An 18735-nucleotide genomic window follows, 5' to 3' on the forward strand; every position below is an offset into this window, starting at 1 on the left:
TGCGTGTGTAGCAGCTTTTCTTTGGTAGGGTAGATTAATGATTTGAAGCAAAATAGCACAACTAAAAGGAAACACTGATTGTATGTTGTTTTATAGGTGAAAACTATATCTAAAGTGAGCTTGAGAGATTTTACAGAAGAAACTTGCTAGTAGCTTTAAAAGTTGTTATCCTTGTGGCATCATCACCTTGTTGTCCTGCAGGGACGAAGGGGTCTGTGTTGTTGGATTATTTTCTCCTTTGCTGTCATTTCAGTCTCACCTCACTCAGACATCCTCTCTCAGATGCTGGGTGTCCAGTTGCCTAGTTATTTTTGCGATAATCCCCCTCCCCTCACACTCTCCAAATGCTCCATGCATTCAGCTCCACAGCGGAGAGGAGCAGCCGCCTTCGGTCAGACGTCAAAAATAGCCTAGGGGCAGGGAGGGGAACCGGGCTGGTTTCAGACCCCAGCGGAGGGTCCAAAGGAATCATGTGGACAACTTTGTCTTCCCATAACAACATTGTCCTCCCTCAACGGATAGTGAAGAGGACTGAAGATCTAGTGACCCAATAAAATCCAACTGGACAGGGTAGCAACCCATCAAGCTCATTGGATTTGAATCTATTTTAAAGGAAACCAAGTGTGAGAATCTAACACGATTTTCCTTCACGATTCTGGAATATGAAGCTTGGCGTGGCATTGTGTTTTGCGGGGGTATTTGGGGCTTTGGCAGCAGTGTTTATCTTCCTTTCTTTTGGAACTGATTACTGGCTTTTAGCCTCAGAAACCTGCTCCCCAGACGTTAAGGAATCTAAAGACACAGACGGTCTGACAATAACGGTGAGTGCTGGACTCTAAATTGTTGCAGTCAGTGAGAAAACGAGAACACCCAGATTTATTTCAAGTTTGGACTAGTTGAACCATCAGTGAGGCTTTAATAAGTTTGAAATGTAACTAAAGTGAGACAACTCCTTGGACAAGAAAACGTTTTCTTCTTTGTAGTATCTTCATATCACTGTATTAGATTTCTCATTCAGTCACTGAAATAAAACTAGGTCTAAATCTGCTCTTTAAGACTGTGATCTTCTGCTCCGATTACTTTTTCAGCAGCTGGACTGCAGAGTGAGCGGGATCCCTTCATGTAATTCGACTCTGTTAAATGTAATGTGTGTGCAGCTATGCAGTGACTGAGGCAGAGCTTGTACGATGTGCCTCTAAAATAGAAATACAAGTCCCTGTAGTCACAGAGGTATGATAGCATATTATATATCACTGAGTAGAGCATACTTGGCTTCCCAGTTTCCAGGGTGGGTGCTTGTACTGACACCGACACTGGACTGCAGGACAACAAAACCAGTGTACTGATGGGTATGCATGCTACACTGAGATACACTACAAGTGTAATCACTTATTAAAGCTTTAAGTTGATGTCAGGAAGATGGAGATATGTACCTTAACGTTTTACATATTTTGTCATGTAACAGTCACAAACTTAAATGTACTTCATTGCAATTTTATGTCATAAATAATATATATGAGGTGGAAAGGAAAGACAGTTTTCACATTTTGTGCCACATTTTTTGGATTTTTACTATGAAAACAAATCTCACTATTTGTTCCTAATGTATTTGGTGAATGAAAAGCCTGCAAGCTCAGTTGGCACCAAAGAGGACCAGAGGTTAATGGGCCTTGCTCAGCTCAACCCTTGACCTGCCTTAACAGGTGCCCTGTGTTGGAGTGGCAGCAAGCCCTGCAACCGTACCTCATAAGTTTGAGAAGGCATTCTGCCAAACATTGCTTATACAGTGCCTTGCCAAAGTATTCAAACTCCTTTAGTCTTTTCAACATTTTGTTATTTTGTAACCCGAAACCGTAACGTATTTTATCTGGATTTTATGTGATAGAATAACATTAATTAGTACTTAGTTGTGAACTGGAAAGAAAATGACACTTGTTTTTTAACATTTGTTACAAGAAAGATATCTGAAAAGTGTGGCGTACATTCACCCCCTTTGTCCTGATACCTCTAAATGAAATCAAGAGTGATTGCACTATATTTTAATGGGTATAAATAGTTTTACGAGACACAATATGGACTATGAAGTTCAGAGAGCTGAATATATTCAATATATATCTTAATTTCCCCCATTTTGTGCATCTCATTTCAGCTAGCCGGTGATGTGGTGTACGACGAAAGTGGCAAGATCATTTCAGTACATTCTGGTCTCTTCTGGTGTTGCTATTTTGGACTCAAATTGGATGAAAATTTCAACCAGACATGGGCACAATGGATCTGTGAGTGAGCTGCATTTAATTGTTTGAACTGGTCTTTTTTCATTGTTTTACTCTTTTACTTTAAAATATTTAGACCAATGACTTATTTTTGACAGCAACGATACATCAAACACACGAGTGTCTATAAAACTTTAATTGTTCAAAACCTCAAAAATGTAAATGAATGATATAGAATGAATGCACTCTACAAAAACCCAATACTTTGATTTCTGAAGAGGACCTTTTGCACCTAAACAACTCTTCTGAAAAGTAATGCCATTTCAAATCAGTCAGTCAGTCAGTCATTTTCTACCGCTTATTCCATAGTGGGTCACGGAGGAGCTGGTGCCTATCTCCAGCAGTCTATGGGCGAGAGGCAGGGTACACCCTGGACAGGTCGCCAGTCCATCACAGGGCAACACACAAACAACCAAATACACACTCAATCATAACCCTAAGGTCAATTTAGAGTTACCAATTAACCTAACAGGCATGTCTTTGGAAATTAACTGAAATATTTTTGTGTCTTTTAAAGACCCTTAAACGAGGTTAAAGCAGCAATAACAGTCTGCCATTACTGATAGAATCCCCCTAAACTCTCATGTGACTTGCTGAACGAGGCAGCACCATGTGATGTTATTCATGTCGTCTGTCAGCTGGTTATGTGTCATCTGTTTTTTTTTAATGGTGACTTTGAATAGAAAACTATTGCCAGACACAGTTTGCAGAAATATAATGCACCCTCTGAGGGTTTATGGAATTTCAACATGAATAGTAAGGGGGTATAAAAACATAAGAAGAAATGTGCAAAGTTTATAACTTACGGAAAGTAGGTTGCAAATCTTCAAGTAACAAAACAACCTGTTGTAGTTTATCAGATTAGTAAAACTAATTGCTATTAACTTTCATTCCTTTTTCTTTAGTTATGGCCCCTAAAATATGTGCTTGTCTCATTTCTGCAGCTCACAAGTCCCCCCTAAAAGTCTGCTACCCTGCCTACCTGTACCCATTCCCTACGGCAAGTCCTAGCAACAATGCAACAAACGATAATTCAGCTATCAGTGAGTATTATTTATATAGTTTGCGAAATGATACAGCGCTTCTGTGCAGCAGACTAAAATATCCGCTGTCCAGTCTACAGAGGCTTTTGGAGCGTCTTCATGCTCATTAGTGTGGCAGCGGTTGCTCTCGGAGGGTTCTTCATCATCTGTGCGGCTCCGTTTGCAAACCATTGCCTGTACAAAGCAGGAGGTGGTCTCTTCCTGACATCTGGTGAGTTTCATCCAATGGGTAGGGACTAAACACCAAACCCCTGGAGTAAATATCAATTTCTTTATGAGGTACTGATGTTCACAAGCACGTCTAGCTTCACACAGATTGTACAGCAGGGGAAAAAAAAAAAACAACACTCAACAACATTTGCATGTTCACATCCTTGGCACTTTATCTGGCAGGTAGGATGAAACTCTCACCTCTCACTCTCACAAAGTCTCATGGGTTATAAAATCAAATCATGTATATTGTAACTAAAATATTCCATCTGAAGTATGAATTCACTCTTTTGTGGCAGTTAACAATTGACCTAAAATGAAGAGGAGATGTCCTATATTTCCATATGAATAATATTTGTTGAAAGAATCATGAAGGAAAAATCTACAGTTCATTAAGTATTGTACAGGAAGAATCAAGACTAATGTTATCCAATAATCAAGATTCAAGTTGGTGTTTTTGTAATCTGGATGCTTATGTTATTTAATATTTAATTCAATAACTATTCAATCTGTCAAGTATTGTCATTGGAATATTAGTCCAATATGGCGGTGGTATTAGGACAATAGATGAAAGAGTGATTCGAGCACTGGCATTCCTATACAGCAAACTCTGCACACATATGGAAAAAATTCACAGCGACTTATCTCCAAAATATAAGAATTTATTAACAGAAACAATTCAACTCCACGTTAAACATATTTCAATTAACAAACTATTTACTAAGCTAGAACAATTCACCTAAAAATGAAGGAATAAAGTTAACTAATGAACTATGTACAACAAAGGAACCAATAAAATTGATGATAATATCACAGTTCAATGTGGAATTATGTTTAAGAATCAAGTTTTATCTTGAGGAACTTGGGAATGAAGTCAAATTAGTTTTAGAAGTATTTAGGGACAATAATAGTTATGTCTTCAAACAACCAGTTACAATGCAAAATCATATGAGTGGAAAAACTATTTTAGCATAATATTATTTTAAAGAAAGATTTGCTGAATAAGAAAAAAACCCGTCTGGATCAATGAGTCTTATTGTTGTTTAATTTCCCATACATAGTGACATAACATTTAAGAAAATATCATTTGTTGGATTATAAACCAATAATCTTTGGGACAATTGATTTTAACATTTCAACTAGCCAACACATGGAGTAATAGACTACTAAAATGGCGGGGAGGAACGTCTATGGACTCAAAAAAAACTTAGCAGTAAATATATGACCTGCCTGGCTGTAGCATTAGTAAGGAAAGCGTATAGCGTGTTCACCACTTCTTTTAAGTCAAACATGTACTGTTAACCATCATTGATATACATATTAATGTGTCAGTTCAGAACTGGATAAAAACAGTTAATAGTCCATGTTTTTATCCATGCTTTTATACATGGCAGGGGCACAACATTGGGCCCCACCTAATAATCAACAAGACAAACAATTCTACTTCTAAGCTACATGCAGTTTATTTAGGAAGAGCTAATCAGAAGGCTAATGCTCTTTTCTATTAGAAGTAAAGCGGAGCTAAATGTTAACAAGAATCTGTTTGAACCGATGATAAAAAGAGAGTTGTTATTTCTATGGTTTAATTCAGACATTTATGATCTACTTTGGGATAATTTGTCAGCTTTCCGTCTCTGATAGTTTAGTGAAGGACGTCTTACTTTTGGTACAACATATGCAGTTGTTCACCTCCCTTTTATAGGCCAGACAGTCTTGCAGGCCATCACTGACAAATAGAGAACTGTTTGGTGTACAGTGCCTCCAAACCTTTATTGCACCTAATCTACACAATATCATCAGGCCTTATGACGTTTTGGCTTTGGCTTCTTTGATGGAGAAAAGTTGATTAAGTTTAGATTTTGAAGTATTTATGGCGAGTTGATAGCAGAAAAAAAACGTTTACAAAGATTGGACTACCTATATGTTATCTGAGAAAAAGACATTGTGCAAAAGAAGAATATTAAAAATAAATCACAATAAGTATTCTCAAAATAATTTTGAGATACAAGGTTGTTCGTATGACAACACCCCTCTAATGGCTAAACTAACAGTTCATTGTGTCTAAATCATGAAGTTCACCCAACCGGTTAAAAGACTCAGGAGAGCAAAATCTTTGTTAACAAAGGTAAACCAGGTCAAAAACATAACTGTCCAAATAAGTATTTAGTGTTTAGTTTAAAGCATACATTTTTCAAACACTGCTTGAAATTACAGTTTACAGACTCAGTCTCACCTATCCAACTCTCCTCTGTACCAACAGGTTTTTTCCTGCTGTGCGTTGTAGTGATGCAGGTGGTGTGGCTTCATGTCCTGGATGTGTTCCAAACCTACATGGAACAAAAGCGCTTAACCCATTGTCAAGACTTCTCCATGACCCTAAGCTACGGTCCGTCCTTTGTGTTTGCTTCCATTGGTATCTTCTTCTCCCTCTTGGCGGGCCTTCTTTTCCTGCTCATTGGTCGAACTGTCCAGATTCACCACTGAATGTAAAGCTCACAGTTGTCACTCCTGGAAAGATACTGTATAAACATGACTCTGTAGCTTCTCCTTTGGTTGCTCTGTGGTTTTATTGATCTGTCAAACTTGAACAGTTTGGTCCCCGAAAACATTTGTTTTGCTTTTTTATGTGGAGCTAAGAAAAGTTGGCCTGAGAAATAGTGCCTTAAAAATGTATTTATTCCCTTTAAAAAATGTTTTTACATTTTGCCATGTTATAGCCTCTAAAGGCTTTGTTTTAGAGTGTATGTGATAGACCAGCACAAGATAGTGCATGACTATGAAAAGAAAAGAGAAGAATAACATTTTACAAATAAAAAACCTGTAAGTGTGATGTGCATTGTATTCACCATCCTTTACTCTGTTACGCCCAACTGCCTTCAAAGTCACACGATTTGAAAATATAGCCCACCTTTGTGTGATTTCATCTTAGTATAATAGTAGAATAGTCCAGTAAAAGTCTAGACCTAAATCCAACAGAGAATATCTGACTTGAAATATTTAGAAACTGACAATCTCCAACTAATCTGACTGAACTTGAACTATTTTACAAAGAAAAATGGGGAAACTTTGGTCTCTAGCTGTGCAAAGCTTGACTACTGGAGGCTGAGTATAAATGAATGAGACTCTTTATTCTTCAAGTTTTTATTTATAGTAAACTTTGAAAATCATTTATCATTATCATTCAAATTCACTGTTGTCCATTGCATTTTTTTGGTCGGTCACATAAAACACAGTGAGGTTTGTGCATTAAAGGGTTGTAAATTGTTTCTCAAAGCTCTGTACTTTTAGGTTACTTTTACATTAACTACAACACAGTTTGTGTAAAAATCTGTGTTTTTTTAATTTTAATTTGTTGATTGAAGCTCAATTTGTGTGCTTTAGAAAATAAAGTTGAAGGACTAAATTTCTATATACATATTTCTCATTTTATAGCATTGTCTGTCCAAAACCTGGTCTAGGATTATCCCTGTGGTAAACGTTTTTCAACCTGTATATTTTCAGCTGTGGACACAACAATATCTATATTTGTTTTAATCAAAGAACATGTCAGTGTGTGTAGCAGAGTGGCTTAATATGAGACCCGCATGATGTAAAATATGAATATAGAATAGTTATAGACATAAGGTTTCAGTTGTTTCATAGGTGTAACTGTTGGAACACTATATACAGAGCTAAAAGGAGCTTTCTTCTTCTTTTTAAAAAGTTAATTAATGTATGTTTTCAGCAATAAGAATACTTTTAATTCATCATGTAATGTACAAAATTAGTTTAAGCCTATCATGCTTAATAGATTCCCCATTTTCTGAAGAGTTGGATTGATAATGAAGATGAAATCGAACATTTTCCTGGTTATATCGTTCTGATTTGATGATGTTACTGGCCAAGTATAGGTTGGTTCCTGTCTGAAACAATAGTTTTATGTTGACACTGTTACGCTATTTACTATAAATGATTTTGTCACAACTTCAATAAATATTAGACTGTGTTACATGTGTGTTCTTTGACTGTGATATTTCTTGTTTTCTGTATCCTGTTTGCCCATAAAAATGACAACAATGAAACTCTATATTTTAATTTGTGCAAAACATTCTAACAAAGATTAACCCTCATTGACACTCTGACACTGTGTGACAAGAAATTAAATTGCAACTTTTTACATTTCTCAGACAGAGACAATACGTTTAGATGTGACTATGAGGTAATTAATCTGGTATGAATTTTATTTCCTTTTTTTGTAAATAATGTGTGTATAAACATCAAAATTAAAGAAATTACAGCACTTTATTATAACTTTTATTAAAGCTACAAAAACCTACAGAAAACAGATTCTGCATTATGTGGCTGTATTTAAACTCATAGTGTATGTGCAGTACTGTTTTTATCACTTTATCTCTATTATTATATATTATTGTTTCTTATATTATTGTGTCTTTTAGCTCGTAATGCTATTTGCACTCAATATACCCTTGTTGACTTGACTTCGAACAGGGGTACAATCCAAAGAGCCGTGCTTGGCCTCACTTAAACTAAATTAAATTTGCCTACAGCTGCAAAACCAACAAGAACCCCTTGAAAAACATATTGCTCACTAAGTTTTATACAGCTGAAACCAGCTATTTTGCATACACTTAATAAAAAAACTTTTTTCCTCTCAGTGGTTAATAGTAAATCACACTAATCCTTTCCTGTTTTATGAGTTAAAATAATGATAGAAAATGTTATTTTGTTTTTATTTTGTAATACTTTATTCAAATTACTAAAGCTTGCATTCAAATATATTACTTTTTGAACAAGGAAGTTAAGGGTAGACTGATTTTGTGTGGCCCTCTCTCTCCAATGCAAGAATGATGCAAATTTGGCCTGTTTGCACAGATGGTTGATGCAGATCGAGATATTTCATATTTAATTAGGGCAATATTTGTATCGCACAATTAAAATGGTTTTACAAGGGAACATGTAATGTACAATACAAAGAATTTGTCTTTTAATCACCGCACATATTTCACTTTAATTTTATAGTAAATATCCAGTGACTTTTACTCAAAAGCAGACTTTGGTTCACCCAAATTTCCTTTTAATTAATGTATTAAATTTGGCTAAATACATTAGTAGTTTTGACGTGACGATATTGTCCCACATGTCTAATACCGCTGCTTTAAGATATAGTTCAGCTTTTTTTTTTTTTTTTTTTTGGATTCCTCTAAAGGGTTATCAGCAATAAATATCTTATTTGCAGTATATGTACATAACTCTCCTAGCATTTTCATTTTGTATAAACTGATTAGATTGAAGCTAGTGGCTAATCAGAGTGGGGCCAAGGGCTAAGTGGATTTCAACCATCTTTAATAAATAAATATAAACAAATTCAAAAAACTGCGGAATTAAAATTTCTAAGCTACTCAAGGACGTGCTATTTTATGAATAATCACACTGCCATTGTTGCCTTGTTTTCAACAAGCACATTAAGGACATTTTGACGTTCTTAAGGTCGATCATTTGAGGTTTTTTTTCTTCTACAAAATTAAACCAGAGGCCTGAAACGTCGTTAAACATTTCAGCGACATGCCACCAGGTGGCAGTGTTTTCTTAGGAGATTCCCCCTGCACGTCTACACATCCTGAGAGGCAGAAATCCCATTTTGCTTATCTGAGGTCTGTGTGGAGAGTACGTGGCGTTATGCATTTAATCACAACTTCAGAGCTCGGATTTGCAGATGAAAGAATTCACACCTCGGCTTGACAGACGGATGGTAATTTCACTCATGAATGGAGCATTTGATCAGGATCTGAATGTACTCCTGTGTTGATTCTCGTGCGTCTGCATCAACTCTGTGCCTTTCAAGATTTATAATGTACTTATCACACGTGGGGAAATGCATCTGCAGTTTGCCTCAGAATGCAGGAGGGAGTAACACAATGTGAGGCACTGATTATTTTTGTGAGACTGACTTTACCCCACACAAAAGACTAATGATGAAAGTTCCCATTTCTACAGTTCTGAGATTTTTTTTAAATTACTGCCTCCACCCTGTGCAGCATCATTTTCAGCTGAGCCATGTGAGAATCCACACTGTGGTAAACCTCTGCGGGTCAGGTGGGCAAATGCAAATAAATTGTAAGATAAGATCACAGGATTTGTCCTTTATGAGGCAGGAGCCGTCTTTTCAGCCAAGTCTCTCCTGGAAAAGAGATTTCTTATCTTCTAGGACTTCCCGATTTAAATGAAATCATAATTTGATAAAAAAAAAAAAAAAAAAAAGAGACTAATAATTTCTTCAAGCATATCCAAGTAATATAGTGTGATTAGAAGGGTGAAAAAAATGGAGTAAAAGGTGGAGGTATAATGCATGTGCTGAACAGCCTAGCTCCTGGAGAAGTGGGGCCCTGCAGTTGGTAATGTCATCAGCGTGGGAGTCCCAGCTGAATCCAGCGCTGTTCTGCATGATCGCCCATGATAATTGTGTGTTGATAGGGAGCGCCGGAGATGGAGTATAATTTCCACCGAGAGATTCCTAAACAAATACCTGTGCTCAGCAGAGGGATGGAGTGCAGCAGGAGGTGAGGAGAAGAATAGCGGATGAGGGGAGATAGAGGATGAGAGGGTAGCACTTGCAGAGAAGGGAGATGATGAGCAGGAAGAGGAGGAGGAGAAAGAACAGGAGGAAGTGGTTTCACTGCGAAGTCCTTTACACAAAAATCTGAAAAGGAATATCAGGGTTTCTAATGGGACAATAGGAATCCTGAGCAGAAACCATTTAAAAGAAGGACTCAGAAACCATGTAGAAAGGTGGCTTATTGTGTACATTTATGAAAAATATATAATTTAATGGAGGTTTGAGAAATAGAAAACTAAACAGTTGTTGTGGTTTTTAGCGTAATCAGCAAAATTAATTCATTCTGATCACAGACACCTCAAAGTAAACTATCCCGTAATTATCTTAATTTTATTCATTCAATTAGTATTTACTTAGTATAAACAGGCATCATTCATTTGCAATACTCCTCCCTATATGGGCCTTTTGGTTACATACAAGACACACAGCTGCATCTCAAGAAATTATAATATCAAATATACTGTTGATTTCAGTCATTCAATTAAAAAGAGAAATTCAGATTTATTGCACACAAAGTGATAAATATCTATTTTGATGCCATTAGGGCGTACAGCTCGAGAAAACTGGTTCTGTACAGTATATGCACTCGTTGGTTGGGGAACCTTTTGCATAAATTAACGTATCGGTGCAGCACGGCATGGAGGCAATCAGCCTGTGGCTCTGCTGAGGCGATACGGAAACCCAGGTGGCGTTAACAGCGGCCTTTAGCTCTTCTACATTTTCGGAATCAGGTTTCCCTCATCTTCCTCCATAGTCTCTGTGGGATTTAGGTCAGGCGGTTTTGTTGGCCAACCAACCACAGTTATATCATGGTTATTAAACCAGGTTTTGGTACTTCTGACAATGAAGGCAGGTACCAGGTCCTGCTGGAAAATGAAATCAGCAACTCCGTCAAGCTTGACAGCAGAAGGAAGCATGAAGTGTTCTAAAATGTCCTGGTAGACGGCTGCTCTGACTTTGATTAAACCCAGCGGACCACCACCAGAAAATGACATGGCTGCCAAAATCATCACTGATTGCAGAAACTTCAGACTGGATCTCAAGCAGTTTGGATTCTTTGTCTCTCCACTCTTCATGCAGACTCTGGAAACTTTAAATAAAATTCTAAATTTACTTTAATTTAAAAAGAGGACTTTGGACCACTAAGAAGCAGTCCAGTTCTTTTACTTCTTACTTCAGGTAAGATGCTTCTGACATCTCTTGTCCAGAAGAAGCTTACCACGTGGAATATTTCAGTTGTAGTCCATGTCCTGAATATTTGACTCTTGAAGCTCTGACTCCAGCTGCAATCCTCCCCCCTCCGCTTTGCTTTAATCCTTTCAGTGCTACGGATTATCCCTGCTGCCTGTGCACCTTTTTCTACCACATGTTTTCCTTTCACTCAACTTTCTATAAATATGCTTGGATATAGCACTCTGTGAACAGCCAGCTTGTTTAGCAAGGGCCTTTTGTGGCTTGCCCTGTTGGTGTATGGTGCCAGTGACTGTTTGCTGGACAACTGTCAACTAAGCTGTCTTCCCCATGATAATGTGGGTCATAACATAAAAATAATAAGTATCTTCTATTGGTTTTATGTTCTGTTAAAAATTTCTGAGAAATTAAAATTTAGGTTTATATAAGCAGTAAGCCATAATCATCAACTTTATGTTAAATAAATGCTCGGACTATAATTTTCTATGTGTAATAAATCTATATAATAGATGAGTTTCACTTTTTGAAATGAATTTCTGAATAAAATTTACTTTTCTGTAACTTTTAAATTTACTGTGAGGTGCGTGTAAGAGACAGTTAGCAGAAACACAAGTTTGTGCCTAATAAAGTCAGGCAAAACAAGCAACATTAATATACATTAACATCTTGTAAAGATTGGGCTGCACGGTGGCGCAGTTGGTAGCACTGTTGCCTTACAGCAAGAAGGTCCTGGGTTCAATTCCCAACCAGGAGTCTTTCTGCATGGAGTTTGCATGTTCTCCCTGTGCATGTGTGGGTTCTCACCAGGTACTCTGGCTTCCTCCCACAGTCCAAAGACATGCCTGTTAGGTTAATTGGTCTCTCTAAATTGCCCTTAGGTGTATGAATGAGTGTGTGCGTGGTTGTATGTGTGTTGCCCTGTGATGGACTGGCGACCTGTCCAGGGTGTACCCTGCCTCTCGCCCATAGACTGCTGGAGATAGGCACTAGCTCCCCTGCAACCCACTATGGAATAAGCGGTAGAAAATGACTGACTGATCTTGTAAAGACAAGTACGTGTAGATAGGTAGAAGTAGAGGTCCAAACCCTTCGACATGTGGGACAAAGACATCAAGTTAAATCTACTATAGTTAAAAAAAAACTCATATCACAAAAAATTTAATTGGGATTCTTTTTACCAGCTCAAAAATAAACTAATATTTTAATAAATATAAAGTAGTCTGATTTTTTTGCAGTAAGGGGATATATAAATAATTGTAAATCCAAAACTTAAAAAGGGCTTTGGACATTTGCCTTATTAAAAGAAAAATATCCAGATTGCAAATTTGGAAAACATTGAAAAAAAATTATAAAAAGTATAGTTAATTCTCAGCAAAAGGAACAAGATTGGGTCACTCTTTTGAGTTGCATTTTTGGTATTTAGTCAAGTTTAAGAAATTAATTAAAAGCAGATTTGGGTGAACCAAACCCTGCTTTTGAATGAAAGTCACTGAGTGTTTACCATAAAAGTGCAAAAAGTGTGGTTATTAAAAGACAAATACTGTGTGTTGTACCTTTCATGTTCGCTTGTAAGAAGATTTTAATTGGTTGGTAAAAATATTGATGAATCTGATGTAGCTTTAACTTAAAATTATTTCTGTCAGAGTTCAGATCAAGTTCTTTAATTAGGAAACTTGACATATTCACTCTATATTCAGATAACAGATGTTTATCCCCGAGAGGTTTTATCTCACTGTACTTTAAAATTTTAAATAAATACTCCAGTTACAGAGCCAGTGATTCTACACTGAATACCAGTGAAATCTGATTATGAAAATATTTAAAAATAACTTTGTGATTAAAGATTGAAATAAAATATGATTTTAAATAAGTGACCTAAATGGCTCAAAATATATAAAAAAAAATAAAAAATGGCATCAGCTGTAGGATCCATTTATGTACAATAAATATTTGTGAGAAAAAAACCCGGATGTAGGTTATATAAAAAACCTGAGTAAAATAAAAGTTAGTTAGTTTCAAGCTAATTAAATTAAAGAAATGTAACTCAGAAGAAACAAAGATAAAACAGAAAATTTACATAGGGTCCTCTCCTCTTCTTGAGAACATAAAAAACCCAAAAATTAAAACCATTTTTCTTCATGATTTACCAAATTTATTCACTGAGTCAAAAGAGTCAACGAGCAAAAACTCCTTCCACTGACTGCGGTGGTTTTAATGCACAGGATTACATATTGTTTTAATGCAGTGCTAAAAAATGAACAGAATAGGCTTCAGGCATCTATTTAATCAAACAGTTTGCAGGAGAAGGACGAGTCAATGCAAAAAGATAAATAAAGAAAACTCTTACACTGTCGAACTTGCAACTACAAGATCCTGTTTCAAGTAGGAAGTGATTCTGAGTGTCTGATGAATAACATCCAGATGTCAGAACAACAGGGTGTTCACAATATACAGAACTGTTAGTGCTGGAGGATAAACAATGTGCTAAACAATGAACCTCTAGACTGTTCGAAACAAGGGTTTCTCAGGACTTCCAATACCTTTAGCCCTATAATGTCTTTATGCTTTTACAATTAAATACATGTTTTTATTTATTGCACTTTTGGATTTTCATTTTCTATAAACCATGTTTAATTTTTGTAAGGAGACCAAAAACATCTAGCCATGTGAGAAGCAGGTATAGTCACAGCAAAGCAGGTTCTTCACTTCTGTGGTCAAGGCATGATAAGCTCAGCTCTCAGTCATCCTTTTGCTGTTTAACCTTGAAGGAGGTTTGAGCTAATTAGAAACAGCCTCTGCCTGAGTGCACACACCTTATGGTATGTATTGTAGTTATCATAGCTTATCTCGCGACTGCATCATAATCCCCCGCGACATGCAAAGTCGGATTTCATTTAAATCTGATTGCTTTCAACTCTCCGAAAAAGCAAAAAGTATTTGAATTGCATGAACAATATGGCAAGTCATATTACACGCTGCTTTCCTCTTTAGAGGTAGTTTTACATAATTTCCCATTCGTTTGAAATAATGAATAGACAATGGGCCGCATAATTGTGAGAATTTACAATTCAGAGGACTGTGTCGTATAATCAACATGCATAATTCAGAGAGTTGAGCGCATAGGTCAGCGTTGGCAAGCTCGGGTCGTCAAACACAAAAAGGTAAAAATCCATACGTTTATCTGGATACAGCAAAAAAAAACAAAAAAAAAACGATCTGGACAAAAGTTCATAGAACCACATCGTCCAGTTTCTCTAACACGGCTCTCATTTTCAGCTGAGAGACTCTTTCAATGGAGTCTGCAAGTTGAGAAAAGCTCACTGATGTGTAAAAAAGCGCCGGCAGCCTAAAAGCGGTTATTACATTGTTGGCCAGTGAAAGCTACACCTGAGTGGATCCTTTCTGGCCCCCTAACATCATGCAGCCTCACCTCGGCTTGTGCATATAAATGACATTCCAGAGAGCGTAAGGACGGCTCTTGTTCGTACACAAGATCTCTTGTTTCAAAGGCATGCTAATGTCTGTCGCTCCTCTCAGTGGCTCTCTGTTTTAACAGCCAGAGCAACCGTGAAGGGTATGATTGGGACTCCACGGCTACCTTTTACCTCCTGAATATTCACATGTTCCTAACGGCGCATATGGATCCACAAGTCCTAAACAAAATGAAAACTTCAACGTTGGTGCCTGTCTGAGAGACGATTTCAGGTTTAGTGTCTTTTTGTGGGAAGGTATTGCTAAGCACGAACGTATGTGCAGAGAGATCCATACCGCACATAAACCCTCTAGTTCTCCCCTTTTCTAACTTTCTTTGGGATTCGTGTGTTTCAGCTTTGAGAAGTTCAACTCTGCATTTGGGTTTCGCTTCCCCTCAAGCCATTAATTAATGCTTCAGTACAAACAGCCAACGGATTTGGTCATGAATATTCAAATATGGCTCTCTTGCATATAATTTCTCATGCAGTGTTCTAACACCGAGCGCTGGTGAGCTGCAGACCCACAAAGGAGTAGGCTCCGTGTACCATGTGTATCTGTTTCAGTGTGAACAATAAACCTGCGATCTACACTGTTGGGTTTTTTTTGTCAAGTGAGACTTAACACAATGAAATGTGATATTCTATTGCTGCCTTTATTTTTATATTTGTGATTGCTGTAACTTTGTCTCTGATTTCTTGTGTAACTCTTTAAAGAGTATAGACTTAACCACACCTTAAAAAATGACTTGATTTAGGCAGAGTCTACTTTTATAAAAATTGGTCTTGGAATATTAGACAAATGTGTCAGATGGCATAGCTTATTATCTATTTTTTTCAATCCAATAAAAAAAGATTTCTGGGAACTTTCTTTACATTTTTATGGGGTAAAGAATCTATGGCCGTAAAGTGCAGATGAGAGATTTAACAGACCTCTGTATTTGATTTGCAGCTAAAGGTTCAGTGATAAATTAAATGGCCATTTCAGTATTTTTAAGACATCTGGACTGCATCTGATCACGTGTAGTTCACAATAGCGCTATCAGCCAGGATTTTATTATTCTACAGATTCTTTAACACACTGGTTCAGGGTTACTCTCAGCACTTTCTTTTAACAAACATTTTCTCTATTAGACAACCTGGTTAATATTTTTCCTTGTTTTATGCATTCGGTATTATTATTATGTTTCCCACTTGTTTATTTGTCTATTTACTCTTTGGAAACTAAAACACTTTCATTCATTGTAATTGTTCCGAGAGGAAAAAAGAGGATTTCATGTTGCACTAATAATATCTATAAATATGTTTATTCTCCCTGAAATGGACTGGCGACCTGTCCAGGGTGTACCCTTCCTCTTGCCCGTAGACTGCTGGAGATAGGCATCAGCTCCCCCGTGACCTACTATGGAATAAGCGTTATAGAAGATGAATGAATGATTGAATGAATGAATGAATGTTTCTTCTCCCTCCAAAAAATAGCCAAACAAACATGGGTTTTTAAGCATTACACTTCAAAAAATTATGTAAAAGATGCAAACTAGTAAATGGTTGTCTCTTAATTGAGTCTTGTTAAAATATTCCGCTAAAGGTTTGTGGGTTTCTTAATGATTTGACTCAATAGATTAATAAAAAAAGGGATGAAATTTTTTTTAAATACAAAGCCCAAAACTACTGTTAGTGAAGGTTATTTTTGTTTCTTGATTAACTTTAAAGTATTCATTTAACAACCTTTTTAAATGTATATATTTTCAAATTTGGTAAAACTATTTAACTTCTAGCCTCATATTTTGGTAAACATGAAAGTAAAACGTTTGATGCTTTGTTCTTTTCAGTTAAGGCTGAATAGTCTGTTTTAACAGCATAGATGTTTATTAATGACATTTTTCAAGAGGGGGGCGCGTCTGTCATATCTGTTAGTGTTAAACGTGTCAGTGTGCGTAAAAGCATTAAGAAAATAAGCAGGCACAAGCTCTATTTACCATAATTAATAGAAAATAAATGTACAATTCTAATGTTGCTGTTCAAACGATTCCTACGCTCCTTGTTTCCCTCTTCATGTGTATTCATAAGCAGCTCCTCGTATGCAACCTCATTTTGTCACAGAAACGTTCATGAAAATGATGCATTGAAATCGCAGCAGCGCTAAGACGGGCCTGTTATTAACACTTGAACTACATCTGAGCAGAAGTCGCTTTGATTGGAACGGGGGCGATGTTCTTCTAACAGCAAAGCAGCTACGGACTTCCTTTAGGCTCAGGTTTCCAGAGAACAGGGCAAAACGGCACATCTTGATGGTGCAGAATAGTCTGCAGAAGGTTAGAGAGTCACTGATGAAAAATCTTAAATTTCATTAAGAAAAGTTTGTGTCAATCAAGCTACAAGCCAGAAGTTAAAGACATGCAGGAAAACATAAAGATATGCAACTTGCACTGCAAAATAAAATACATGGCAAAGTTATCCTTTACCTGCAGATTTCCTTTACTATCCCACAGGAGCAAAATCCATATTTGGGCTGCAGCTTAAAATGAATGTAAAGACAACTAATCCCACCATCCTTTTACATCAGCACTGCTTCAGAAAAGGCTCCACATGTGTCCTCCTCCTGTGGGTGCTGCTGATCTTTTATACCAGTTTCAACTTGCAAAATTATACCTTTGACCCCAAGTGAGGCTGACATTCCTTGAAAGTAAAATCCTGTATGGAAAACACGTTGCTTTTGTTTGCAATGGTAAAAGTAGACTTGTATTAATTGAAGTATAATCATATCCGTAGCTGGGACTGTGCGGAGAGGAGAAAGCAGTGAATAATGTATCTCTATGCAGATAATGAATATGTTCATATATTCATTTATTAATTTATACATTTGGATTGGCATTTAGCTTTCTCATATCTTAACCTTTATTTAAAACTAATCTTGCTTTACTTTGTCATTAAGGTTAATCATTGCAACACTAAATTACATGTTTAACTTTGGTCCTTTAAACTTTTTCCATCACACAATACGAGGACAAAATTCCATCGTTTCAAATTAACACCAGTAATGCACAATAACATTCACCTTCTTGTTTTTATACAAACTCAATATTTTTTATTCATATCTGAAGATGATCTAGGAGAAGCTGGATAAACAGGGCACAAAGTTCGGCAGAGTTTCCAAAGTTTAAAAGGAGACGCCAGAGTGAGAAGGTTGCTGCCGGTCTAGCAGGCAGCTGAGAACACATGCCAGAGGGACCAGATGATGGCTGAAAATGTTACCGTTGATAAATAAACATTATTTAAAAGATCTGTCAGCTCCTGTTAGAAGCAGGTTGTGGTTCATTTGTTTCGCTGCTCTCAGGGTATAAAGAATATTTAATTGCTCTCCTGAATGACATGAATAATCACAAATAGCATTTTACTGAAAGCCACAGGCACACACATACACACTTATACACACACTTATACACATACTTATACACACACACACACACACACACAAACACACACACACACACACGATAACTTGTACATACTGATGATATGAATTTATTTGCATTAGCAAAATAATGTTAAGTTTAAATGTAACTTTTTTTGTGAGTATGAATTACTTTAAAATGAGATTTTAAACGCTAAACAGTTAAATTAAAAATAGTTAAGGTTAGCTCTATTATTTTATAATCAGATAACAGACCAAATGTATTTGACTACCAAATGTCTCGAATGTCACCTACCTAGTGATAAAAGCGAATACAAACTCTAAATTTTACCAGTTCAAATGTAGCATGATCAGTAGATTCCTGGAAGTGTAACTTAACTGAAAATATTTGTGAAATAATTCAGTTTAAAGAAATCTCTGTTTTTGTATTTAATTAAAACAATTTTGATGTATCTTCTTAAAACATACTATTAAAAGATATTCATTTTTTTCTATTAAAACAATGAAGTGTAAAGGAACT

General features: G+C 36.5%; 1 protein-coding gene across 1 annotated transcript; it reads left to right on the forward strand.

The window, feature by feature from the left end:
• Positions 1 to 386: 386 nt before the first annotated feature.
• tmem182a (transmembrane protein 182a) lies at positions 387 to 7511 on the forward strand. Its single transcript, XM_047369898.1, has 5 exons — positions 387 to 821; positions 2150 to 2276; positions 3218 to 3316; positions 3390 to 3527; positions 5787 to 7511. Exons 1-5 carry the CDS (start codon positions 663 to 665, stop codon positions 6008 to 6010), a joined length of 747 nt encoding a protein of 248 aa, XP_047225854.1. The 5' UTR covers positions 387 to 662; the 3' UTR covers positions 6011 to 7511.
• The last annotated feature ends 11224 nt before the right edge of the window (positions 7512 to 18735 follow it).

This window comes from Girardinichthys multiradiatus, chromosome 7 (assembly GCF_021462225.1).
Source record: "Girardinichthys multiradiatus isolate DD_20200921_A chromosome 7, DD_fGirMul_XY1, whole genome shotgun sequence".
NCBI lineage: Eukaryota > Metazoa > Chordata > Actinopteri > Cyprinodontiformes > Goodeidae > Girardinichthys > Girardinichthys multiradiatus.

What these genes read in the sequence shown, in the direction of transcription:
- tmem182a (XM_047369898.1), top strand. Translation starts at nt 663, where the DNA reads ATGAAGCTTGGCGTGGCATTGTGTTTTGCGGGGGTATTTGGGGCTTTG. An exon ending in GACATGGGCACAATGGATCT is followed by an intron (nt 2,277 to 3,217) that starts GTGAGTGAGCTG and finishes TCATTTCTGCAG; the next exon opens with CTCACAAGTCCCCCCTAAAA. An exon ending in AAACGATAATTCAGCTATCA is followed by an intron (nt 3,317 to 3,389) that starts GTGAGTATTATT and finishes TCCGCTGTCCAG; the next exon opens with TCTACAGAGGCTTTTGGAGC.